Source organism: Cupressus sempervirens, chromosome 9 (genome assembly GCF_028749045.1).
Source record: "Cupressus sempervirens isolate cs-2001-9-10 chromosome 9, ASM2874904v1, whole genome shotgun sequence".
Classification (NCBI taxonomy): domain Eukaryota; kingdom Viridiplantae; phylum Streptophyta; class Pinopsida; order Cupressales; family Cupressaceae; genus Cupressus; species Cupressus sempervirens.
In genome coordinates, this window is record NC_143126.1 from 318,230,342 (window position 1) to 318,257,838 (window position 27,497).

The 27,497-nt window shown below is 37.0% G+C and overlaps 1 protein-coding gene across 3 annotated transcripts in view; it reads right to left on the minus strand.

Moving 5' to 3' along the window:
- Positions 1–4,832: 4,832 nt before the first annotated feature.
- LOC149538656 (synaptotagmin-5-like) overlaps positions 4,833–27,497 on the minus strand; it is a 318,251-nt gene continuing 295,586 nt past the window's right edge. For 2 of the 3 annotated variants that reach the window (XM_089799985.1, XM_089799984.1), the window contains one exon: positions 4,833–5,312. In XM_089799985.1, the coding sequence (XP_089656111.1) occupies positions 5,124–5,312 (189 nt within the window). In that variant the 3' untranslated portion in view covers positions 4,833–5,123. The remainder of the gene's footprint in view (positions 5,313–27,497) is intronic. The other variant, XR_016356085.1, reaches the window with a different exon arrangement.

Below are 27,497 nucleotides of genomic sequence, written 5' to 3' on the forward strand. Positions count from 1 at the left end.
GCAGAAGATCCTAGTCCTTACATAGAAACACTTTTGTGATTACGTGTTTGTCTAAGTATTGTGAATCAATTGTCTTTTCGTAATACGTGCTGATTCAATTAAAGTTACATTCAAAATCATTGGTGCATCACCTCATTTAGATTAGTTTTCATTATTCATCGTTCATTTCTTACCCTTATCTCGAGTACAATTTAGGATTAGGTGATCACAACATAGGAACCGACCTAGCTTCCAGAGATTCTTCTCTCATTTTAAGACAACCCACCACCCAAGAGAGTTTCCATTGTTTCAGTAGGATAGCTAGATTTCATATCTCGCTATAGGCACAATCCTGATTGACAACACTGGCAAATATGCTGGCAAATCCCTGTTGGGAAAATGTTAGATATGTAGCTGAGCAGATTGATATAACAATCTCTGCACTAGTTTTAGTTAATACTTGATACTAGTTTTTTTCTTGTTGAAATCTATGGTTAAATGTAACTTGAGCTTTTCTAATTCTGAGATTTTTAAAAAAATCTTAATTAGAAGTGAGATAAATAATGGAATGCTAATATGATTGTAGGTATCAAATCTATTTCGACGAGCAAAGTGGTTGAATTCGAAGAAAGTTAAGCTTGAGATTAACCCTAAACATATACACAAGGTATTGGAAATTTGGAGCAATTAGAATCTAAGGTCTTCCCTGCAATTTCTTTTCTAGATATCGTGACATTGGCCTGAGCATAGTGTGAGTAATCCACTAGAATTGATTTTCAAGGAAAGCACCTCAAAGAGCACAAACAGAGCATGGTTCAAACTTCAAAATGCTGGATAAGACCTCTTTCTTAAAATGTTTCATAAGATATTGGTAGGAAGGGTTTCAAGTTTAGGCTCTCTATTTTATTTTACTTGTATGTTGTTAATTTGTTAGTTTTCTAATCTTTGCAAAGGGTTTGTTGTATGGAACAGAAAGCAGTGATGGTGGTAGGAGCAATAGCTACATGGCAAAGGTAAAAGCTATGGTTGTGGTGACTGACTGTGGAGACCAATACAGGGGTTATGGCGGTGGACATTACCAAGTCATTGAAATACCTTGAAGATGCGATAAGCGTAGGAGCCATATTCAAAACTAGATGGAGAAGAAAAAACAAAGATTTAAATTGGGTCTAAATTTGCCAAAATTATAGCTTATTTGGGTTTGCTAGAACAGAAAACCACTCCTTCATCTCTGTATTCTCTCTTTCATCTCTATATTCTCAAACCCTTAATCCACCTCCACGACAAAAATCCAAATCTGTTAGATTCAAACTATTCTAATTTAGGGGTTCGACAAATATAAAAACATTATTTGTCCACAAAACTTTCTGGAAGAGAGCTTTCATGAAGCCACCAGAAAACCTCCAGTAAATTTTTTTTATGGCTGACAAACCCAAAGTTTTTAAATTTTGTTTTTCATCTTTTCAAATATTATTTTTCTCCCTTACCTTTTTTGGTGTCAGCCAATACAAATACAAATAAATAGCATTTTTTATATTTATTAAATATGATAAAACTTTTAACTTTAGGAAAGATCAATAGTCTTAAAAAATTCTAAAATATGATTGGTGGATGTTAAAAAGTTTTTGCATCTAATCGATGCAATAGTTACCTACCTACGACAGGAACTAAAAATAAAATCTTATTAACTTGTCACAAATGTGGAAAAGATAAAATTGTAATTAATGCATTCATTAATACATGGTGAAGTTGTTAGAAAATATTTGTATTTTTGTTGAAGAAAATTAATTCCCCCCCCCACAAAAAATAGTATGGACCAATAGAATAAATAAAAAATGTGATTTATAAAATAATGAAAAATTAGAAAAAGATTTAAACATTTGAAGTTTCATATAATCTTTTATATTCTTTGATTTGATTGGTTAGTGTTAATGTCATATTAGCACTGACATGAATGCATAAGTAAACTTAATCATAATTTATATATCTTTTAGAATTGAATTTTTTTTTTTTGTGGTTATTTCCTTTAGTATGCTTTTTGATGTAAAATATAATTATTAATTTAATATTAAAATATATATTTAAGTTTTAAATATATTTTAACTAAATGATAAATTGTTTAAATAAAAAATATTAATAATAATAAATGATATAATTTATAAATTGTAACACTTATCAATTATACATATTACAAACACTATTATAAAATATAATTAAAATATAATATTGTTTAATTTATTTTTATAAAAGTAAAATAATAGTAATAATTTAACTACATTTATTAAAAAATCAAAGTTTTAAAAAAATTAGAAATTCAAATACAAAAATATAACATATTGAAATTATATTGCTATTGAAAATTAATATTGATTAGACATGTGTGAGGTGGAAGATAAAATGATTGAAAAAAAAAAAAATCTTATCAACTTGTTACAAATGTGGAAAAGATAAAATTGTAATTAATGCATTCATTAATACATGATGAAGTTGTTAGAAAATATTTGTATTTTTGTTGAAGAAGATTAATTTTCTCCCCCACCAAAAATAGTAGACCAATAGAATAAATGAAAAAATGTGATTTATAAAATAATGAAAAATTAGAAAAAGGTATAAACATTTGAAGTTTCATATAATCTTTTATATTCTTTGATTTGATTGGTCGGTGTTGACATGAATGCATAAGTATTCTGCCCACGGTAGGAACTAATAATGATATTTATTAGAGATTACAATTATTTTGGAATTCTTAGAAATTTGATTCATTTTCAGATATAACAGGCATGTTACAAGTTAGAGATAGATAATCACATGAAAGGTATTGTTATTAACAATATTTATGTCAAAGTATCATCTTTATAAAAGGATACTTGAATTACCATTTAAAAATGAATATTTATATCAGAGAAATAATCATTTGGTAATTGATATTTATATTCATTAATTAAATTGGGATCAAATCCACATTTGGTATAGGCATTCCAAGTGAATGACAAAAAAAGAATCATATAATATCTTGAGAGAGAGTCTATACTATAGAGTCCACATATGCATATGTGAAAGAGACTTGGATAGGGGATAACCCATCCAAGATTAGGAGTATGTTGATTATTGACAATCATAGATGCTGCAAAGAAAGCGGCGGGATAGTCGAGGAATGGTCTAGAATTGATCTCTATATCATCAAGAGCCTAAAGGGTCCTCCCTAGAGGGTTAGGAAGTTTAATTTGACAGACTAAAGGATTTCATAGACTTCGGAAAATATTTAGGCATATGTTTATTTAAACATTTTTCTCTTCTACTAACATTTCTTTTGTAGGACTAACCATCAAAGACCTAAGTTGAGTAGCAGGGACATTAAAATTACTCTCTAACCAAGGTCCCATTTATCAACTATTTCTTATTCAAAACATTTACAATGTGTGTTTTCTTTCTAATGCAAGAGAAAAGCAAAAGTGATGCTCGAAAATGACGAACTAGTCTCAAAGAACGAGAAACTAATGAGAATGGGTTTTAATGGCCCTTGTTGATGCCTAATGTGTAATAATCACAAGGAAAATGTGGATCCCCTATTTATCATGTGCCCCTTTGCTAGTGAATGCTGGATGTTTTTCATTAACAAAATGAATTGGTACGAGACGCTCCATTGGTCTTTTTAGGGTATTTTTAAGAGTTGGTCTATTTTTAATAAACATGCCTTTGCGTACGGTCTAAGGTATGTCATTCCAGCACACATCATCTGATATATATGGCGAGAGACAAGCTAGAATCTTCAATGATAAGAATGCTCTAATTCAATCCATGATTAACGGGATTGAGATTGGTATTTGTTAACATCTCAATGATAGGATTTTGGAGGGAAAATAGATAATTTATTCTGGCCGGGACAATATGATGGCAAACAAATGGCAAACAAATGAACTTTATAGGTCCAAAGATCCTCCTTAAAATTTATAACCATCTATAAGAGGCATTTAGCAATTTACAACATGTATAATTTGGTCAAGTATCAAATATACATTTTGGTGACCTTTTACAACTACCCCTTGTTATGGAAAATTGATCTACATGTCACATTCAAATTCCAATTTACTATGGGGCAATTGATAAAAGTTGCTACATTACAAACAAAAGTTTGACAAGAAGATGAGAATAACATAAGTAGAATTCCATCAACTACACCATAACGCACAAGATCCAAACCCAACATAGGATGATTGGGGACATCTAATGACTCGTACAGTTTTACACTTTAGTGTTGACAACAACAAAGAATTTGATAGATCTATGCAAAGAACACATTATACTTACAACAAACATTTGGATAGAAACATGACTTGTCAATGGTGCTCTTGGTTAAAATAGTGATATCATTTACATAACAGATTATTTGCTATATCTAGAGTGAAATCTTTGACCCACTTTCACCTTTGAAAGATACTCCAAAATGCAAAGTAATCCATAAAAAGTAGTTCACACTAAATCTTAATTCACTTCAAGATACTCCAAAATGCAAGGTAATCCATAAAAAGAAGAAGCTCACCTAAATCTTATTGCAAAGTAATCCACAAAAAGAAGCTCACCTAAATCTTAATGTACTTCAAACAAAAATGTATTTCTTCTGACAACAAAAAGCATTAGAAATAGAGGTATTCTATCAAATATGTTACAGGAATTGTAAAACTTAACTATAGCATGAAATACGATACGATACTACTCAAGAACATCATGAAAAGTATACAAGACTATCGGCTTAACCCTTGCACCCTTCCAAGGTGCAAGTGCTAGTTTATATATTTCTTCAGAGCAGTTAGTTTTCTCTAAAATATTTTGATTAAAAGAGTTGAAATCCCAAATTAACAGTTTATAGCATCAAATTTTAACTATGAAATAAATATTATCCATTGAAAAATGAACCCTGCAAGGAATATATATCATCTCTCTTCAAAGATATGCCATTGCTTTGCTCCAGGTTCCAGTCATAAATTGATAAACAACATGAATGATTTCTTCCTCACTAATGTAATTTCAAAATGAAAAGAATGCTACATTTCAGTCTACATATATATACATTTGAACTGTTCTTTGTCAAGAAATAGTAATCGAGGTTAGTCTAAGGCAACAGATGCTTAAGGAGACATAAAACATTAAACATCCTTCTTGTCATCTTCAGAAACTTCGAAATAATTTTCATTGTATCCTCCTTGCTTCTGATCTTCCTCATAGGGTTTATATATCACAATGAGGTGGACTTTCCCCCTTGACTTTTCAGGTGTAGGTGTATCAGGATTGTAGGTCAAGTCCAGCCACAACTCTTTTGGTTCATGAGGCTTCAACTGCACAACAGAAAATATCCAGTCAACACCATGTTGTAAATCATTTTTCTGGATGTTACAGTGTATAAACGACTCGTCAAAGCCTTATAATTAGTCCATGTCTCTTATAATTATTGTACACACATATGTCCTACAGGGGGACAAATCCATATGCAAAGAACATATCTATCTCTATATCCTATCTTTTATCATGTACCTAGTTATAGTAGGTATACCATAAGAATCCCACCCGCTATCCAGATAAGTAACTTCATCAGTTATGATAATTCAAAATTATCAACAGATTATAGATTTTTTCGAAATTGGAAGAAATATAATTTCTTACCTTCAAACTAATATATGGTTTCCCATAGATATGGATACTGATTTGGCGAGCTAATAGAGACTGAAAACCTCAACGTTCTTATTAGTAGATTGGAAAAATGAGAACCATTATGATTCTGTTTTGTATCAGATAAATTTTAGATCAATGCATAGTCTTCAATTGTAACATCTCCAAGTGATTCTTTATACTTTTCATCTTAAGTTGTGTCTTTCGCTGGGTTTGATGTTCGAACTTTGAAGTTAACATAGTTAAAAATCCCAAGTATGTCTAAAAGAGAAGCCGAATTGAGAAAGACAGCAGATCGAAAGCTAATATAGAGCAATGCCAAGCGTTGGAAGACCTGCATTACCTTTGAAGTTTTAAAGAATTGAGAATATGTATTTTAAAGGTTAAACCTGTGAGCAGGGATCATGCTTGAAAAAGCATCCAAGAATCCTGAAACAGTTTTTCTTAACTGTCTGTAGCGTTTTTCTCAACGAATTAAGTTATTAGATACTACTTTGCAAGGTTTCTCCTTGCATTGGCACATATTAGTTGATCTGCTCTGAATAGAAGAAAAAACCTCAATATTATGAATGCTTATACCTTGCGTAGATTCTTCTGGGGCATATTGAGGACTACATCACACCATCATGAATGATTAATTCCCTGACAAAGGAACCAAACTTTTCTTGAACTCATAGTAGAACAAAATACACTATAATAATAAATAATAAATTTATAACAGCATTATGACTGTTAATATATGATAATATGTCAAAGTGAAAAAGGAAAAGCCCAAATACAATCTACATCTTCATCTTTGCCCTCCTGGCGCAAGTTGAATTCTCAAGCTTTGAATTAGACGGTATGTCGATATCAAAATGATATAGATCGTTTCTTAAATTCTCAAGCTTTGAATTAGACGGCTAGCCAATATCAAAATGATCATAGATTGTTTCTCCATAACTGTCTTTGTTTTCCTCCATCACATCCAATTCTGCTGCTTCTGTTTCATGACTAGAATCAAAATTATATGCCTAAAAATTCTTATCTCAAATTGTCTTCTTTCTATGTCGATGCCAAACAGGCCGCAATGATTGAATAAGAAAAATTATCAAAAAAAGAGTTGAAATTTCACTCTTAAGGGCAAATGCAATTCAGTCACCCCTCATCCCACTGGGTTGTCCATCTATCAATTTTTCTCAGGGAATGAAGGTCTTCTCATCTGGAGCTATAGTCATCCCTCCGTGGTTCTCATGCTCCAACGGTACTCTTTCCATCTCTTCTCCATCAATCCCCAAACCAATTGGTGTAAAGCAATTCCATTTCAATCTTTGTCACAATCCCCAATTTGTCTCTCTCACTAACTGTAGCCATTATCCAAATGTCAAATAGAAGAGCTAAGAGTTGGGACTCAAAACTTGAGACTCAGAGGGTCTTAGAGTAAGACTCGGCCAAGTACTCTCCAAGATTTAGCTAGTGCATGAGTCTGGTCGGCCTGGCTTGGCCATCTCAGAGACACGGGAGTTTGCAGAGTGCTTGAAAGAGTCTTGTAACTATGATTTCAGGGTCGCTAGTTGTTTCTGAAGATAACTAAAATGTTTATTCTAATGCTCTATTTGACTACAATGCATTCTTAATCTACCAAATACACAATGTTACAGCAAATTTCAAAATCCCCAATTCTGGGATGAGTTGTAAGACATCCAAAAGTACTGAGTCACGTTTATCTTGGCTATGGAATTAGATGACAAATTCTGTAATACATACAAGTTTGCGCATGAAGGGGGAGGAGTGAAAGCAATCCAACTATGGTTATGTCCATATGGATAAGAATCATCATCATGCTTCATTCTGCAAGTTTGACATAATTTTTGGCTTCATTACTTAGACAATTAAGATATTTAAGGCCATTAATTTCTGATGTAGTCAAATTATTTCTTAGACCATTCCAGTTTTAGCCAAAATGGAAAATATAAAATGCTTGGGGTAATTGGTTTCTTTGTATGAAAAAAAAAACTATTATCAGAGTTTATGGGTATTTTGTTCCTCCATGTGTACATAATAGCATTGCCCTTATAGAAGCTCTGAGGCAAATCCATTTTCCAGATTATAAAAACTTCAGAAGGTTCAAGACCACAATTTTCTTACCTTCTAGTAATCAATAAGGCGATTCTTGAATCTTTAGTAAATAAGACTTTCAGAAGGTTGAGCACCTTAATTTCTTATACATTTCATATGTTAAGCGTAGGACGTTAGAAATCAAGGAAATAATTACAATATAATTTGTTCAAAAATAATAGATTTAATGACAACTTAATCTAATTATTTTTTAGCAAAGTATTTCAGTGACTTTAATGGTGAGTTAAGTGAAAATTTAGTAAAGTCAGGGAAATTAAAAGTTGTAGGGAAAGGAAAATTAAGAGGCAAAACAGGGGCAAAACCAAGCGTCTCTGCAGTGTGCTATAATAGAACAATGCGAGGTTCATTCAGATTATGCTTGGTTTTGTTATTGTTCTTTAAGAGAGCTTGAGAGTGTCTGGCTCTTAGTTCAGAATTCTAAGGATGGAAATCCTTCGGGATTTCTCTCAAATTGGACAAAAACCCAATCCAGGTTTGGAATGAATTCTGACACTGCAAAGGTAAAGAGAAACAAAAAATGAAGTACAAATATGATCATTATCACAACTCCATGCCTCCTTCATAAGTCGCTTCGTATTGTGAAAACATCAAAGACACTGATATCTCGCACTTGGATATCGAGGGCTTTGTGAAGAGAGTGGATTCTACAGCTACAAGTGATATTTTATATCAAACAAAGTGCCATTAATCTAGTCTCCACTTTTCCTTTGACTGCCCACGAACATGAGTTCATACATGCTTGCACCAAGAACATGGATGTTCCATCAAGGACTATCAAAAGACCAAGATGGGAAGACCATCATCAGTCTAGATCTGGAAACATTTTAATGGAATCCTCCGAGTTCCACTTCCTCCACTGGTGACTAACATCACAAAATAGCAAGCCTTGGAGAGATGGAACAATGACATGGCAGAAGTATGTGAATGCCAATTGATTGATAAACAAGAGGCCTAATCTTGTTAGATGGCCAAAAGTAATGCATTGTTCGGACTTCAAGGAAGGAATCAGTTATCTTATCACACTACTTAGTCAAATTATTAGACTAAAAGAATTTATCTTTGAGCATTGGTATTACCATAGCAACAGGTACCTTTTGTTAAATTGCAGGTAGTTGGTTTTATCATTCAATCATTTGAGGTTTGAAATCTCGTGTTTTTAAGATTGCAACCATATAATAATCTTTCGTTAAGAGAAGTGGGGTGGAAAAACTTAAGATCCCACTCAGCGGACTGTATAAGGTATTAAGCATGATTTTGGAAGTGGCTTATGAACTAAACCTCCTTGAGAGATAGTAAGATTCACAATGTATTCCATGTCTCCAGGCTAGAGAAGGTTTTGGGACAGAAAGCGACACCATGTGCCAAATTATCTCCCCTGCATGATGAAGCAAAACTTACCTTGGAGCCTCTGGTTATCCTTGACACTCGAGAAAGGAAGTTGACAAATAGGACTATCATTGAGCTTTTAATCAAATGGAAAAATCTACTAGAGATATATACCAGCTGGGAAAAAGAAGTCATTAAGATGCTTGACAAGCAAAGTCAGGATGGAGGGATTGTGATTGCCCTCAATTCAGGTATAAATTTGATTTATAAATATTATTCAACTAAACATGGAGAAGTTCATCATGAATATGTATGTATGTGCATAAATGTAGACATAAATTAAATAAATTATAATATGAATCGTGCTTAATATATAATATTTCACACACACACACACACAAACATATTACTGAATAATATTCAATGGCATTAGTATTTATATGACATTGAATTATTTATTTATAATTCTTTTAATTGAAACTAACAAACATACACACATATGTCTGTATTAATATTTATACATCTTTAATCTGAATAAAGTAATTAATTTGCAAGAAGTAAATACGGGCAAATGGTTGCAGCCCATGGAAGGGATGCAACCTCCCTTCACACAGGAATCGAAATATACCCATCGCAACAAGTAAGGCCAAGAAAAGAAGGGAATCGAAATATACAATCAGCATATTGCAAGAAAAGGAATCTCCACCCCACATAAAGATACAGTCAGCACTATTAAAGGTTATCGTCGTAGTAGTCGACCACAAACATAGCACCCGTAGACACTACAATAGAACATATTTTGCAGAAGGAGACAATCTGTGGAGGCAACCAAAGGTGTGATTACTAATAATGATATTTATTAGAGGTTACAATTATCTGGATATTGGCATTCTTAGAAATTGGATTCATTCTCACATAGGAGATTAGTATATATAACAGGGATGTTACAATGTAACATCCCCATCATAAAATAAATGTATTTAATTAATCTGTGTAATGGGCTGATTGATTTAATTTATCTCGGACCCATTTTTATTTTTGTCTTTGTAGTTTGTGTCACTGTCGGCCATCTTTGTACACCCTTGGAAAGTTTTCCGACGGATATTTAAGCACGGCTTGTAGGTAGTGAGTAGGTATGCTTTGGATTTTATTTCTCCGTACTGCGGATGCCTGTTGGAGTTCGGGATTGTTTGCCATTTCGGAAGTGAAAGATCTTCCCTATTTGGCTTGCACAGTTTTGGTGGGATTCAACCCTCACCCTACTTCGTTGGTGTTTGTCTTGGTTTATATCTAGCAAATTGTAGACTTAATTGCATATCAGTATGTGTTGATGAATCTTTTGGCTCTATTTTTGCAATTTGTGTATGTTTCCTTTTGCAATTCTAAGTAGCACCATTAATTTGTCTTGCACCTTGAAGCATTTTCATATATTCCACTCTCCACACTCATCGTACACCATTCCTGGCTTCCGTACGGCCTTAATTTGCTTGGTACGGCAAGTTCTATGCTTCCACTCTAACCACATAGGCACCCAGAGATACTGTATGGCTTCCTACATTCTATACGGCATTCTCCACTAGCTGTACGGCCTTTCCTCATAGTCATACAGCTTTCTACAATACCGTACTTTATCAGGACCCTCCCATACTGCTTTCCACCATACGCTCGTTGGCTTCTTCCACCGTAGGACTTCCTATAGAAACTGTATGGCTTCTTATAGTCATCGTACAACAATAATTTCTACCGTACGACTAACACATCAATACCATACGACCTTCTAGCACACGTACGGACTGTTAGCAACCCATCTTGGCAACTCCGTATGGAGATCTATCCCTGATGTACGGCTAGCAAATTTGTAACCATACCTCCTGCACCCTATTGCACATTCATACTACCATTCGGGAACCTTCAACCTGCTAAAGGTGAGTTGCTTGGGACATTATAGTGGTATCAGAGCTTTTCGATCCTGCCAGCCTGTGGATGAGAGAGTTTATAGCCGAAAGAGGAGGACACATTCTGTTGATCGAATGGCTGACGAACGGGAACCAATAGGCGCCGAACTTGTGGCACTTCTGAGGGAACTTGCCCGAAATCAGGCACAAATCACTGATACGCAGTAGCTCATGGAAGAAAATCTCAAGAAGTGGCCAAAGAACAAAATATCTGGAGAACAAAATGGTCACAATGTGACTCAGTATCGGGTAAATCACACCCTCAGTTAGCACGCTCTTGACCTTCCATGCCGACCTTCCCACCATGGACAGAAGCACATCATAGAGAAATACTACCAACTTTCGAAGAGATAAGAGAGAACTGGAGAAATGCAAACCTTGAAGAGGACATTTCCTACAAAGATTATGCAGATCTGAGAATGAGATACTCGAGAGGTGGAAACAAAGGAGGATACTTTAACAATGATCTCAAGAGAAAATTGAGTAAGGTGAATCTGTCTCCATTTGATGGATTGGGTTCCATTTCAGCACAAGCGTGGGTGATGAAAGCTGATACCTACTTACAGCTGAATCCTGTGCCAAAGGAAGAAGCAATCAAATTTGCCACGTTGCACTTGGAGGGAGTTGCGCACAAATGGTGGCACCACGACACCATCACACTAGGACATGATCAAATAAAGACTTATGCAAAATTTAGAGAGATTGATAGAACGATTTGATGGGAAAGATCCTGAACTCAATTTCAAAGATTTGGTGCAACTGAGGCATACTGGATCGGTAGATCAGTTCATTGCAGAGTTTCAGAAACTTTCTGTATTAGTCACAGACATCTCTACAAGACATCGAATTGTGTTATTCATGGATGGGCTGAGAGAGCCTTTGAGTCGCATCTTCCTCCAAAACTCACGCAGTTACACCAACACCATCCCCACAAGAAGACAAAGACAAGGAGCCAATTCAGAAAAAACCTCAGTTTGATGAAGATTCTCGGCAAGAACTCTGGAGGAAAAAGCTCTGTTTCACGTGCAAAGAACCATGGGGTCCCGATCATCACTACCTCGGGAAGGGAAAGATTCACTACATTGAGGTGATGCCTGATGACGACGAAGAATAGATACCTGCAACGACTGACAAAGAAATTACCCAGCAGGAGAGAATAAATGCCCTAATACAAAAAGGGGGTTCCATTGCTACCCTCACTACATCGACTAGAGGTGGTATCTTCAGAGTTCGCAACACACTTCACGGAAAACGAGTCCCAATCATGATTGATGGTGGTGCCACACTCAATTTCATCAATTCATTTTTGGTCACTAGTAAAGGCCTGCATGTTGTTGAGCACGGAGGATTTGAGGTTAAGGTTGCAAGAGGAACCTTGTTACCCTGCACTCATGTGATCCCACAGCTACAAATTTCCATGGGAAACTATACCTTGGCAGATGATTTCTTTGTCATAGATCTAGTTGATACTAATATCATTTTGGGCATCCAGTGGTTGGAAACTCTTAACTAGTACACTCAGAGTTTCAAAAGGATGGACTTTTCATTCGAGACGAATGGCAAGAAGGTGTTGCTAAGAGGAATATCAAATAAAGGATCGAGGGAAGTCACGATCAAAAAGATGGAGGCAATTTTTAAACAAGATTTGGCCCTAGACACTGCAAGTAAAAACAAGATAGTCAACACCTCACTGCATTCCTTGGATAAATGGCAGGCTCGTCTATTGGTCGAGTATTCCAAGAACACTTTTGCATGTGACTTTGATGGATGGTTATGTATGCGATGAAAGATACAAGGTTATTGATGACATCATTTACTTCAACGGGAAGATCTACTTAGTGCCTGACTCGGAATTGAAGGAGCTGATTACAGAAGGTTTAGAACCGGGTTTGCATTTGCTTGAGGACATGCAAATTTTGGGACGGGAGGACTGTAATATCCCTGTCATAAAATAAATGTATTTAATTAATCTATGTAATGGGCCGATTGATTTAATTTATCTCGAATCCATTTTTATTTTTGTCTTTGTACTTTGCATCGCCGTCGGCCATCTTTGTACACCCTCGAAAAGTTTTCCGACGAGTATTTAAGCACGACTTGTAGGTATGCTTTGGATTTTATTTTTTTGTATTGCGGATTCTCGTTGGAGTTCAGGATTGTTCGCCATTTCAGAAGTGAAAGATCTTCCCTATTTGGCTTGCACGATTTCGGTGGGATTCAACCCTCACTCTACTCCGTTGGTGTTCATCTTGGTCTGTATCTGGCAAATTACGGACTTAATTGCATATCAGTACATGTTGATGAATCTTTTGGCTCTGTTTCTGCAATTTGTGTATGTTTCCTTCTGCAATTCTAAGTAGCGTCATTGATTTGTCTTGCACCTTGAAGCATTTTCATACATTCCACTCTCCACACTCACCATACAACATTCTTGGCTTCCATACGGCCTTAATTTGCTTGGTATGGCAAGTTTTGTGCTTCCACTCTAACCATACGGGCACCCAGAGATACCATACAGCTTCCTGCATTCTGTACAGCATTCTCCACTAGCCGTACGGCCTTTCCTCACAGTCGTACAACCTTCTACAATACCGTATGTTATCAGGACCCTCCCATACTTCTTTCCACCGTACGACTTTCTATAGCAACTTCGTATGGAGATCTATTTTTGATGTACGGCTAGAAAATTCATAACCGTACCTCTTGCACCCTGTTGCACATTCATACTGCCATTCAGGAACCTTTAGCCTACTCAAGGTGAGTCGCCTGGGACATTACATAAAAGATAGAGATAGATAATCACATCAAAGTTATTGTTATTAACAATATTTATGTCAAAGTATCATCTTCATAAAGGATACTTGAATTACCATTTAAAAATGAATATTTATATCAGAGAAATAATCATTTGGTAATTGATATTTATATTCATTAAAATAAAATGAGATTGAATCCACGTTTGATATAGGCCTCCCAAGTGAATAACAAAAAGAGAATCATATAATATCTTGAGAGAGAGTGTATACTATATGTGAAAAAGACTTAGATAGGGATAACCCATCCAAGATTAGCATGTCGATTATTGATAATCCTAGAGGCCTTAGTGGAAGTGATGCAAAGAAGACGACGGGATAGTCAAGGAATGCTCTAGAATTGATCTCTATATCATCCAAAGCCTAAAGGGTCCTCCCTAGAGGGTTAGGAAGCTTAATCTGATAGACTTACGCCAAGGATTTCATAGACTTAGGAAAATATTTAGGCATATGTTTATTTAAACATTTTTCTCTTCTACAAACATTTCTTTTGCAGGACTAACCATCAAAGACCTAACTTGAGTAGCAGGGACATTACAATTATAGTCTAGGTAAGAAAGCAGGATCATCAAAGTATCAAAAGATTAATTCTTGAGTTAAACCAAGAAGGTGTCCCATAGATCGGCTATTTCTTATTCAAAACATTTACAATGTGTGTTTTCTTTGTAATGCAAGAGAAAAGCAAAAGTGATGCTCAAAAATAGGGAACTAGTCCCAGAGAACAAGAAACTAGTGAGAATGGGTTTTAACGGCCCTTGTTTATGTCTAATGTGTAATAATCACAAGGAAAATGTGGATCACCTATTATCACGTGCCCCTTTGCTAGTGAATGCTGGGTGTTTTTCATTAACAAAATGAATAAGTACGGGACGCTCCATTGGTCTTTGTAGGGTATTTTAAAGAGCTGGTCTATTATTAATAAAAATGCCTTTTCGTACGGTCTATGGTATGTCATTCCAGCACACATCATCTCACATATATGGAGAGAGAAAAGCTAGAATCCTCAATGATAAGAATGCTCTAATTCAATCCATGATTAACGGGATTGAGGTTGGTATTTGTTAACATCACAATGATAGGATTTTGGAGGGAAAATAGATAATTTATTCTGGCTGGGACAATATGATGGCAAAGAAATAGCCTCACCTATTGGACGTACCAACCCCCATTGCTTGTCCCCCTCTTCTGCCATCCTCTCAGCAATACACAGATGCAGAGATACTGCAGCAACTTTGATCTCAAAGGAAAATTTTCATATTAAGAGCATATGTGATAAGTGCACCACATTGTTGACAAAGAGTAATTACAGTTTATTTAAAACAATAGCAGATTGAAGAAAATGGGTCTATCATCAAACAATTGCTGGTCTGATACATACCGTCTGCAGTAAATAAAGCTGTGATTCATATAAACTCTATGATATGAAATGATGGAGTTTACGGCATAGTATCAAGTAAAACACAACAATTGTAGTGAACAGTGATTACCTTTAATTAGAGTTCTTCAGCATGTATTAACAATGAAGTCTTCAATGGCAATATATATATCAGTGACATTGAAAGACAACACAATAGAGTTTATCAGCGAACCATGTGCATTGAACATACAATGCAACTATATTTGTTTCCAGTGATGAGAGGATTTAAATACAGTTTCACTGTTGGAAATTTATGAGCATTACACATCATCATAAGACGAAAGGTGAGTTATGGGCAACGCAGAGAAATGATGTGAATACATTCAAACATCGATAATGTTTAAACAACAGGTCAGCGATAACAAGGACCAAAGTCAGCAATATTGGGATGATGGAATTATCGGCAAAAGCAAATGGAATATGAATAAAAACTGTATTTCGGAAAGTTTATTACAAATGTTTATATACAACAATATATCCATACAAATCAACCTTGGTAAGAAGCGAAAAGATAAGTTTTGATGAAGGGAATGACCTCATACCAAGAGGTGTCTTTGAAATAAAAGTACTGGCAAAAATGACTTCAATCCTGTTGTTCACCATGAGTCAGAGATCATGCGATTCCAAAATGCTAATAAGGCAGATTCAAAAAGGGGCTCGTCAGATATCTATACACACAGATAGCATCGGTAGTTTTAAAGTCAACATAGTTGTTTGATAAAAAGCCGTCCCAGCATCTTCAATCGATGAGGATGGTGAATAATATAAACAGCAATACCAAATCCCAAACAAAATTAAAAAAACCAGAGACTATAGAGAGTATGGTAATGTAATTAAGTGTGAAGATATGCATTTAGTATATGAAGCAATAACTTCATCATAAAGAAATAACAATTGGGGGAGTTAAGTTTATAATAGTCCAAATAAAACAATTTACCAAAGGGTATGATTAATTTCATATTATAATAAAAAGAAATGAAGAGACGCTTCATTTCAAAAAGACATCTTCTCTTATATAAAAGGAGAATACATTATTAACCAAAAGTGAGTGGAACATCTGAAATGAATAAAAAGAAGTTAGATGAAAGAGGAGTGTAAGAGGAGTAAAAAGGAAATATATATATATATATATATATATATATATATATATATTTGTTTGAGGCTCATTTCAGGAAGTAAATAAATAAGAGAGAAGGTGTATACGCTGCAATCAAAGAATTCATAGAGATAGAAGAAGAGAAATGGGTGCAATTAAAGTATCCATCATCAGTTGAAGTAAGCAACAACATAGTGAAGGTGGAAAACAGTTCATGTGCTATGGGTCGGTTCTCACGAAAACAAGCAATGGGGGTTGGTACTTCTAATAGGTCAGTGCCTACAAAGTGTGGGAGTTGGAGCTCCCAATGAGTCGGTGTTCATAAACATAGAAGTTGTAGCCTCTAATAGGTTGAAACCTACAAATCTGTTGATATCTAATTGAAAAGATCATTTGAGTAGAAAGATTGTTGAAGAAGACTGTGTTTCAATCATCGTTTTGTCATTGATGTCAAACCTGCTATATGCTAGTAAGACAATTGCTTATATGTTTTTAGTACTATCACTTAGTTGATTGATAAGGAGGATTTGATCAACAAGATGTAACAAAAGTACCTCGAGGAAAGTTGAGTTATGATTATGTATTGAAGTTTAAGAATCGGTTAAGACAGTGATAATATAATGTATTGATGATCTACTTGAGGTTATAAAATGACTGGCTACACTTAGAAAGTTCAGAAGAATAAAGTTAAACAAAGTTCATTTGCCAAGCTTGATCAAGTGGATAGTAGGTGCCAAGCAAAGTTAGTGCAAGCTGAGCAAAAAGCCAGTTGGAGCTGAGTGAAAGCAAATTCTAATAGATGCCAAGCAAGTTAGTGGATGCCAAGTAATTTTCAGTTGATGCCGAGCGCCAGTAAAATCCAGTTGATGCTGAGTGATTTTATAGTAGATGCCAAGTAACACAATATGTGTCGAGCATCAGAAGATTGATAATGCCGAGCTGTTGCATTATGACAAAGATTGAAGATTCGCCCAATAAAAGCTGACAAGTTTGTTTTCTTGGAACTTGTAAATTGGGAGGAAGATAAGATTGATAAGCTGGTGACACAAAATCTTATGTAAACCGTTTTGGAGGTAAATTCAAATAGATTCTAAGAGAAGTTTCTAGAAAAGACAAGATATGGGGTAGATACATTGTATCCTACCTAATCCATCGAAAACCCTAATTTTGGTGATGGATAATGAGTAGGAGAAGTGTTCTAGTTTCCTATATGTAGCAAAGAGTTAGAGAGTTTTGATGCGAAATCTAACAAGGAGAAGGAAAGGGGTTTTGCTTCATCAAGTGACCCAAGTAAGGAAGTCTGCAATGGCGTACTAAGCAAGAAGGCTTATAGAGGATGAATGATTGAAGGGTGAACAAGCTGTCAGAGCTGCAAAGATTGGAAGCCAAGCAGAATTGAGGACTGAACAGTGATCTGTAATCAGCAAGGTTGTAAGTTATATTAGATCAAAGCTCTACTGCTACTTTCTAACAATTGTATCAGCTTAGAGTAAATCCTTTGGAGTAAGGTTGACTTAACAGTTATTGGAAAATCCTTTAACAGGGTGGCATTCCAAGTGAATGGCCTAACGTCCTCTAACAAGGCTCACTTTTGACAAAGTGACTAAAATCCCTTAACCGGGTCACATTTAACACTGTGTATTGTAACCTATAACAGGGTTGGTCTTTAATAGGGCATCACTTGAGAAGAGTGAAAAAGGAGTAGCATGTTACTGGTGATTTTTCACAAATTGGGTTTCCACGTTAAATCATTGTGTCAAATGTGCTGATGGTTATGTTGTGTTTTATGCTTTACATTTTTGTAAGTTGATTTAACAGTAACATATTAATTTTAGATAATACACAATGAATGCATGCATGGTAGAGTGTTTTATGGGTTCACTAAATTGTGAAAAGTTTTATTTGTACATCTGGACCTTAAATTAACTGATTCACCCCCCCTCAGTTATTCTAAAAGAATTCCAACACAGATCATTGTAAAAAAACAATTATTTTGCCGTGGTTTTCTCCCAAATTGGATTTCCACGTAAACATTGGATTATTGTGTTCATGTGCATAATTGTTTATTCCAATATTTGAAGTTACTTGTGCGGATAAAAGTTTAAAATTGCAAAAATCATTATTATATTGTACTGTACTGATTCACCGCCCCTCGTCTTAGTATAATTGTGTGTTCTTCAATCAGTGTCAGAGCAGGTTCCTTCTATAAAGCCTAACCCCATGAAGCTAGATCTAAAGAGCACAAATGGCCGAAAGTTTTCAAAACAAGACACCAACTTTTGATGGGATAAATTATGCATTCTGGAGTATAAAAATGAAAGCCTATTTAAATGCCATTAGATTTGATGTTTGACAATTAGTGTTCAATGGTTACACATCACCAACAAATAAAACCAAACACAGAAGTGAAAATAATGCCAAAGCAAAACACGCCATTTTATGCAATCTTGCCGATTCAAAGTTGATTAAAATTATGCATTGTAAATCTGCTAAGGAGATATGGGACAAGTTGAAAAATATTTATGCAGCTAATAATGTAAAGAAAACCAAATTCCAAATGCTTCAAAGGGTATTCGAAAGTCTTAAAATGAAGGACGATGAAGAGATAGCCACTTTTCTTGATCAAGTAGATGAAGTTGCCAATTCAATAAAGGCCCTTGGTGAAGATGTGGAGGAGCATTTTGTGGTGGAAAAGATTTTGAAATTCTTACTGATGAAATTTGATTCTAAAGTATCTACAATCGAAGAAAGAAAAGATCTAGACACAACAAAGTAACGAGACTCGGACCCGGCTCAGACGCGGCAAGGGTAACTCGACTCGTAACCCAGGTCGGACTCGCTTGTGACTCGGCAATGACTTGGCAAAGTGATAAAACCCTTGAGATTCTTTAGGATTTAAATTAATTCCATGCACCCATTATTGAATAAAGGATAAAGACACAATAACATCATAAAATAGAAGGTAATTTGATCACATACATAACATAAATCTAATACGTAAGTACAAAGACAAATTTTACTTGTATTAAGAAAATTTTGGAAAAAAAAATTAAAAATCAAACGAGTTAGATGAGTCAGTTGAGTCACCCAATCGAGTCAGGCGAGTTAGCTTAGTTGACTTGCCGAGTCAGGGTCATGGGTCATTTTGACCTAGCTAAGGTCACTTGACTCGCTAACTTGGATGACTCACCACGAGTCTCGTTTCTATGAGGCACAATGAAAAAGATGAATTACATGGGATCCTTATCGCTTATGAAATGAGAATCGGAGGCAAAGAATCTACAAAGGAAATAGCATTCAAAGCATTCAAGAAAGGGAAGTACAAGAAGAATGGTTTTACACAATAGCTCAAGTAGTGAATTAAATGAAGCAGAGGCATACTTCAAAAGAAAGTTGAAAATGGGTAATAGAAAGAACAAAGGAAAATTCAAGTGCTTCAATTGTGGTGAAATGGGACATTATGTATCAAAATTCCCTCTAAACAGTAGTGGCTCCAATGATGATGAAGAGGAAGAATACACAGAGAAAAAAAGAAAGAAACATACTAAGCACAACCATAAGAAGAAAAAGTTTCACAAGCATAAAATGAGTTTTTACTCAAGGAAAGAAAGCAGGACATCTGAAGATAGCGATAATGAATACCAAAGTGATGATGTAGCCGATGAGATACTCTTTTGGCTGTAACCAACAAGCAAAAAGAAGATGAAGATGTTGACAAGGCATGCAGTGAGGATGAAGGTGTTTATGAGACAAGTAATAAAATGAACATGTTGATGAGGCATGTAGTGAAGAAGAAGAGATTGAAGAGTCATTTGGTGACAGAGATGAGATAGATGTCATGGGAGAGTTACACTATGCATACAAATAGAATAAGAAACTTAAAGGGAAGGTTACTAAGTATGAGATGCAAACTAAATATATTTCAGAAACTTTTGAAGATATAAAGATTCAACTAGATGAAGCCAAATAAGTTGAGAATGATGTGAAAAATAATTTAAGTGCAAAAGAAGAAGAGAATACCAAATTGAGTCAAGAAATTGAAAAATTGAAAAATTGACCTAGACGAGACTAAAGTCAAATCGAATAACAATCACAAATTCGAAAAAAGCTCTGAAATCCTAACAGATATTTTTGATAGTCAAAGACCATCCACAAGGATGATGGGAGTAGGCTATGAAGGAGAGTCAAACAATCAAAGATCATACATTCAAAGGCTTTGTCAAGGAAGGAAGTAGTATGGAAGATCCATCCATGAAATTTAAAGGATATGAACTTAAAAAGGAGTATATAATGCAAGGATATAAACATTGACCTCAACGTAGCTTTTACGGATATTGCTATTCATGCAATTGTTTTGGTCACAAGGCGAGAGAATGCAAAACACAAATGAGAAATCCTCCTGAATGGAGAAGCAGAAATTATGATTCATATATGAACTATAACGTTTTATGTTGTAAGTGCAATAACTATGGGCATAGAGAAAAACAGCACAAACTTACATGCTAGAGAAACTCATAGGGATGTCAAGTGACAGGATTCCCAAGATAATCACAAAGGAAAAAATATAAAAGTTTGGAGAAGGAAGATAACTCTAGCAAAAGGAGAAACAAGTGCAAGTGCTACTTACAATTCATAAACCTAATTGGAAGGAGAAGCATGAGTTCAGGGGAAGATACAAATGAGAGTATTCATTAAATCCTTGGAGAAAAAAGTAAGATAGGATGATTATTAAGAAGACGAATAGTTGATTGCATTGTGTCAGTCGACTGGATGGTCTCGGTGGTGTTTCTGTAGCCGACGAAATGATTGTTGTCAGTGTTTTGTATTTTGTAGCCGACGGGTAAATAGTTTGTAGCGGACATAATGTTTTTGGCCGACGGACTCCTTCGGGAAGGTTTGGCAGATAATATTTATATCCCGTCTGGAATCATTGTAAATCATTTTCTACTATCATTGATCTTATGAAGCGTAATGTATGTCTGGCATATGCGAATATAATTCTGATGTTTGTGTTCGTGTTCGTGTTCATTGTCTGTATGCATTGTTTTAATTTACCTGTACGGTAAACATTTGGCGTCATTGCCTTATGAACCTGGAAGGTGGAAGGTATGAAGATTAATGCCAAATCAGCTTAACAAGGATCGGAATAAGGTCAAGGGAAAAGATGGAATCCGTACTGCGCAAGAGAATTTAATTCCGACACAGCAAGCCGAACGCCGACGGAGATTTTAGAAGATTGCCGACGGAAAATGGAGCGCCAAAGAATTGTTGGAGGAGACTCGGTAGCGGGTGGAATTGGTGGAAGAAGCACGGGAGGAGTTTTTGAATTTGTGTTCGCCGAGGGAAAAGAATCCAGACGGAAGAGCATCGACTCGCAGGGCTCCGAGTGCTGACAGAGCAAGAGCGTGGAGTGAACTCTTCGTCCAGGATATACTTCCACAGGGGACAACTTCAGAACACCCTTCTTCACTAAGGTTCGCAGTTGTTGAGTTTGACGGTGTGGGAGAGCAGTCTGCCGGTGTGGGAGTGCAGACCACCGGTGTGGGAGTGCAATCCGCCGGTGTGAGAGAGCAATCCGCCGGTGTGGGAGTACAGTCCGCCAGTGTGGGAGAGCAATCCGCTGTTGTGGGAGTGCAGACCGCCGGTGTGGGAGTGCAGACCATCGCTGTGGGAGACAAGTCCACCGGTGTGGGAGTGCAGACCACCGGTGTGGGAGACCAATCCGCCGGTGTGGGACTACAGACTGTCGGTGTGGGAGTGCAGACTGCCGGTGTGGGAGTGAAGAGTTCTAGTGTTGCAGGACCGAGCAACGCTTGTTTACAGAAACCAATTGTGATGGCGGGACCAAAAGAAAAACTGAAGTTCAATGGCGATGGTACAACCGATCCCATTCGACATTGTAAAACATGTGAAACGATCTGGAAGGAAAATGGGATAACTAATGAAGACGACTGGATGAGGCAATTTTCGGCCACCCTACAGGGCGTAGCAATTGATTGGTTTACTGATACAGATCCACAAAAGCTAAATAGTTGGGATAACATTAAAAAGGAGTTTCTAGCAGAATTTAAACTATTGCGGGATGATAATGAAATTGTAGCAGAGATCTTCAATACTAAGCAGGGGAAGAACGAAACCGTCCGCGTTTACGTTAAGAAATTAAAAGACTTCATAAACAAAATGGAAAGTAAGCCGACAGACGGACTTCAGAAAAGATGGTTCATGGAAGGCCTACGCTCGAAGTTGCGGAGGAAAATGAAAATTGTGCCACCGTCGTCATACACGGAAGCTTCTAACAGAGCATTGGACCTCGAAAGTGAGCAGAAAACAAAGAAGAAGAACACTAGCTCATCTGATTTTGATGACGACGAGCCTGCTGAAGAAGATAGCAACGATAATGAAGGCAGTAGCAAGAAGGTCTACGCTTTACAAAAGGACATGATCCGCATGATGGTGTTTAAAAACATGCAAAAGGAGCCCAAAGGCAGTGAGCTGTGGTGCACGGAGTGTAAGACCGACGATCATACTAAAGGATCGTGTCCAAAGAACCAATTCTGTGACATTTGTCAGATTATGGGCCATTCGACAAAAGAGTGCCCCTTTAACATGAAGACAAGAGGATCTCCGCAGGTGCTTCTCACACAGGAGGCTTCCCCATCGGGTAGTAGCGGAAATACAAATAGCGTAGGTGCCACATCCAGAGGGTACAGGAATAATAACAGAGGGCAAAATAACAACAATGCAAACAATAACAATAATAATGGGAGCCGAAGTCGAACCCAGTATGATACAAACGGATAGCCGATTGTTCAATGCCGAGCATGTAATTTGTGGGGTCATTTTGCGCGCGATTGTACAACGGCAAACAAACCAAAATTATTAAGCAAATGGTGCGGACTCGGCGATCACGAAGATTCCAAGTGTCCAAAGTCTGGAGTAAACTTGATCACTATCGGCACAGATGTAGAGGAGGTTCTGGCAATTACACGGAGGCAAGCAGAGGAAAAGAGAAAATTGGGGGAAGCGCAGGCGGAAATTGCAAAGGCATCATTGACGGGGACATCTCAGTTGAAGGACATCACCGGCACTTTGGCAAGGAACTTCGCAGAACAAAACATTGTACGACAGATCTTACAAACGGAGATACTGGTCAAGATAAGTGACCTTCTCACAATGTCTCAATTACGGACGGCCATTTCTGAATCATACACTGTTTTTGAAAGCAACAGAGGACACAGGAAGAGATAGTAGGGAAGCGATGGCAACAGACCCAATGCTCCTAGCACTCACATCCGGACAACATCCGGCAGTCGTCAAGATGGGGATTTTGGGAAACATTCTAACAGACACAATTGTCGATGGAGGGTCCAGCGTGAATGTGTTCCCGGAGGATACTTGGAAGTTGGGAAAGCCGACGCTGTGGCCACCTACATTCCAGTTGCTCACGACGGACCAGCACGGGATCAAACCGTTAGGAACCTTGAGGGCGCAACCGGTAACCATTGGTACGCAACCATTTTTATTGGATTTCGTAGTCATTCCATTGAAAAGAAAAGAATATGATGCTATTCTGGGACGGAATTGGTTGGTGCAAGAAAAAGTAAAACATGATTGGAAACGAAATACCCTATCAATGGAGCGCAGAGGCAAAAGATTCATAATTGACCTGCACACAAATGGTAGGTGAGGAGGCAACATCGTCAGACTCAGAAGGTAAAGACGACAGTGACGACGAAAGAAATGACGATGAAGGAAAAAGGAGAATGGAACCGAACGAAGGAGTATTGACACTAGAAGGAGGATCAAATGATGACGACCTAGACTCGGTGAATGGCCTTTACCACTGGCAGATAGAAGACTATGAATTGTTTTCGAGTTGTAATATGCTAAGGGTCGACGAAGGTGAGAAAAATGAGGAAAATGAGTGTCTGAAGGAATACAGAGCAGCGGAAGAAGGAAAGGTGGTTATGCCTAAAGCTGAGGGGAAGAACATACAGTCCAAACCCAGAAAAAAGAAAGATCCCACCATTCGGCGCACGGTGAATGGACCGCACAGGAAGAAAAGAACGCGTCGCACCATAAAATTACTTGAAGGGTACCGACAGCAAGGAAATAAGCTAGATGCACAGTGGGTGACGGAGGTAACACAGAACAAACATAAGGCGTGGCATGACAAACTCAGTAGGTTTTAGCCAGGGCAGTTGGTACTCAAGTACGACGGTCGGGATGAAGTCAAACAGCAAAGGTTTAAGGTCAGATGGGTTGGACTATATCAGATCCGAGAGGTCAGCGATAATGGAGTGATCAAATTGTCAACCTCGCACGACGAAGAGATACCTCACGTAGTCAACGGATCTTATCGTGCAAGGAAGATGCTGTCGCCGTTACCATCACAAAATGATCAGATGATTCCCTTGTTGTCATCGTTGCAGAATGGTGATGCGTGGAGGCAAAATTGAGGTGCTATTTTTCATTTATTTTATTTTTGTCAGGAAAAAAAAAAAATTAAAAAAAAAAAAATTAAAAAAAAGAAAGAAAGAAAGAAAGAAAAAAAAGAAAAGTTAAAAAAAAAAAAGTAGTAAAAGTCCCGCGAGCGGATGTAGTTGTCTGCGGACTATCTCGCGATAGATGTCTGCGGCTCCCACGGACATGTCCCACGGGTAGCTGTCCACGGACTGTCCTGCGGCAGATGTCTGCAGACTATCCCGCGAGAGGTCTTACACAGCGTGATTTGTCTGTTATCTTCCCGTGGGGTTCTTCATCGGGCGCCGATGGAGTTGTCCGCATCTCTCAACAGAGTCTTTTCACATTTTCCCACAGACTGCCCTGCGGCTTTGCATTTTTTTCCAGGTGCGTTAGCTCTGCAGTTTCTGGAGAAGCCCAGATTTAATGCAATTTGCAACAAAAAATTTCGAAGGAATAGATTGTTTGATTGTTTTCATTGTCGGAAGAATTGTTGAGCTTCTCATTGCCGGAGGAGTTGTTTCAGCGAAAGATTGTGGGAGTTTTGTTTCTCGTTTGCAGATGAGAGGTTGTTGAGTCTGTGTAGAAGATGGGTGTGTGGGGTTTTTTAAAAAAAAAAACAAAATGACGACAGATTCAAGTTGTTCGGAATGAGTAGCAGATGATGCCAAAGGGAAGGGGAAGCATCAGTGGTTGCCAGAAAGAGTGTAGAATCGGCAAAAAATGACAGAAATGGTGTGTTCCGTGCAGTTTTGTGTGAGTTTCGAAGTGTTGCCCCAGGACCCCGCGGGGGCGTTGCCCTCGACCCCGCCGAAGGCGTTGCCCTCTGGACCCCCAGTCGTTGCGGATATTAGTCATGGGAGTCTGACTAGTTGAGAAGAGTTGAAGTTGCTGCAGGGATGGACTTTCTGTATACCAGAGGCACTAAGAGTAGGTGTTGGCCGAGAGGCTGTCTTGGTGGATGCGTAGAGAGCTCGGAAGGAGCTAATCATCCAGTTGGAGGCAGTGCAGAAACACTTGGCTCAGGGTATCGAGGAATTGAAAACAGAGAAAGCAGCAAAGGTAGCTATCAAGGTCAGCTTCATTAAGGAGGCAGTGTTGTGTTAGCAGAGGCTACAAGCACAGGATGAATGTGGAAGTGATGTGACAAAAGTGGATTTCTCTTGTTGTAGTCACTTTGTTAATGTATGTTGTTTGTTAATTTGTTTCAAATATTTTGTAATTGTCGTCCGGAGACGACTTTTCTTTTTGGGGGGGATGGTGCCAGCCGACTGGATGGTCCCAACGGTGTTTTTGTAGCCAACAGAATGATTGTCGTCGGTGTTTTGTATTTTGTAGCCGACGGGTAAATAGTTTGTAGCGGACATAATTTTTTGGCCGACGGACTCCTTCGGGAAGGTTCGGTAGATAGTATTTATATCCTGTTTGGAATCATTGTAAATCATCTTCTACTATCATTGATCTTATGAAGCGTAATGTATGTCTGGCATATGCGAATATAATTCTGCTGTTCGTGTTCGTGTTCATTGTCTGTATGCATTGTTTTAATTTACCCGTACAGTAAACACATTGGTGTCAAAGTTTGTAAGAGAGATCTTCAAAGGAGCAGATGCAGTAATGGTAGTACTAGTGTATTTAGGAACATTAAAGAATCCTTCGTAGAGGGAGTACTAGAGAGCCTTGAAAAGGGAGAGCTTATAACCACATGCATTTGATGATTGGTTTGTTGATAGAAGCTTGATGATCGTCCCTTTGCCATTGATGTCAAAGGAGGGGAGATAAAGAAAGGAGGAACCGGAAGAATTTAGAAAGTACTGCCATCAATAACAAAGGGGGAGATTGATGGGAGTATTGTCATTGATGTCAACAGAGTTCACGAGCATGAACAAAGCTATCAGCATCATCACTATCAAAGCGACAAAAAACCAAAGACAAATATGAAAGAGGTATCGATGTAAGATTGATAAAAGGAAACATTGATATAGACAACATAAAGAAAAATTACAATAGACATGGAAAAAGTTCAGTGCAACTTTCTTAATGAGAAAAGCATATAGTAATAAGAATAGCAAATAACAGACATTGATGACAATTAGTTTATAAGTCTTGACAAAGGAAATCAATTAATATGTTTTCAGTGAACATCTCAGTGATACACAGATGTAGAGATACTGCAGCGACTTTGATCTCATAGGAAAATTTTCATTATATTAAGAGCATATGTGAAAAGTGCTTAAGCTATAGCCGAAAGACTGCATCGTTGACAAAGCGCAATTAATGTTTATTTAAAACAATAGTAGATTGAAGAAAACATGTCTATCATCAAACAATTGCTGGTGTGATACATGTCTGCAGTACATAAAGCTGTGATTCATATAAACTCTACGATATGAAACAATGGAGATTTATGGCAGTGGTATCAAACACAACAATTGTAACAAATAGGGATTACCTTAAATTAGAGCTCTTCAGCATATATTAGAGACAAATTTTTCAATGAACACATGTAATGTTCCCGTTATAAAGTAAATCATTAATCAAACTATTGTTAATGGGCCAATTGATTTAATATATCTTGGACCCATTTTTGTTTTGTTTCCGTAGTTTGTGTTGCCATTGGCTATCTTTCTACACCCTTAGAAAGTTTTCCCTAACAGGTATCAGCT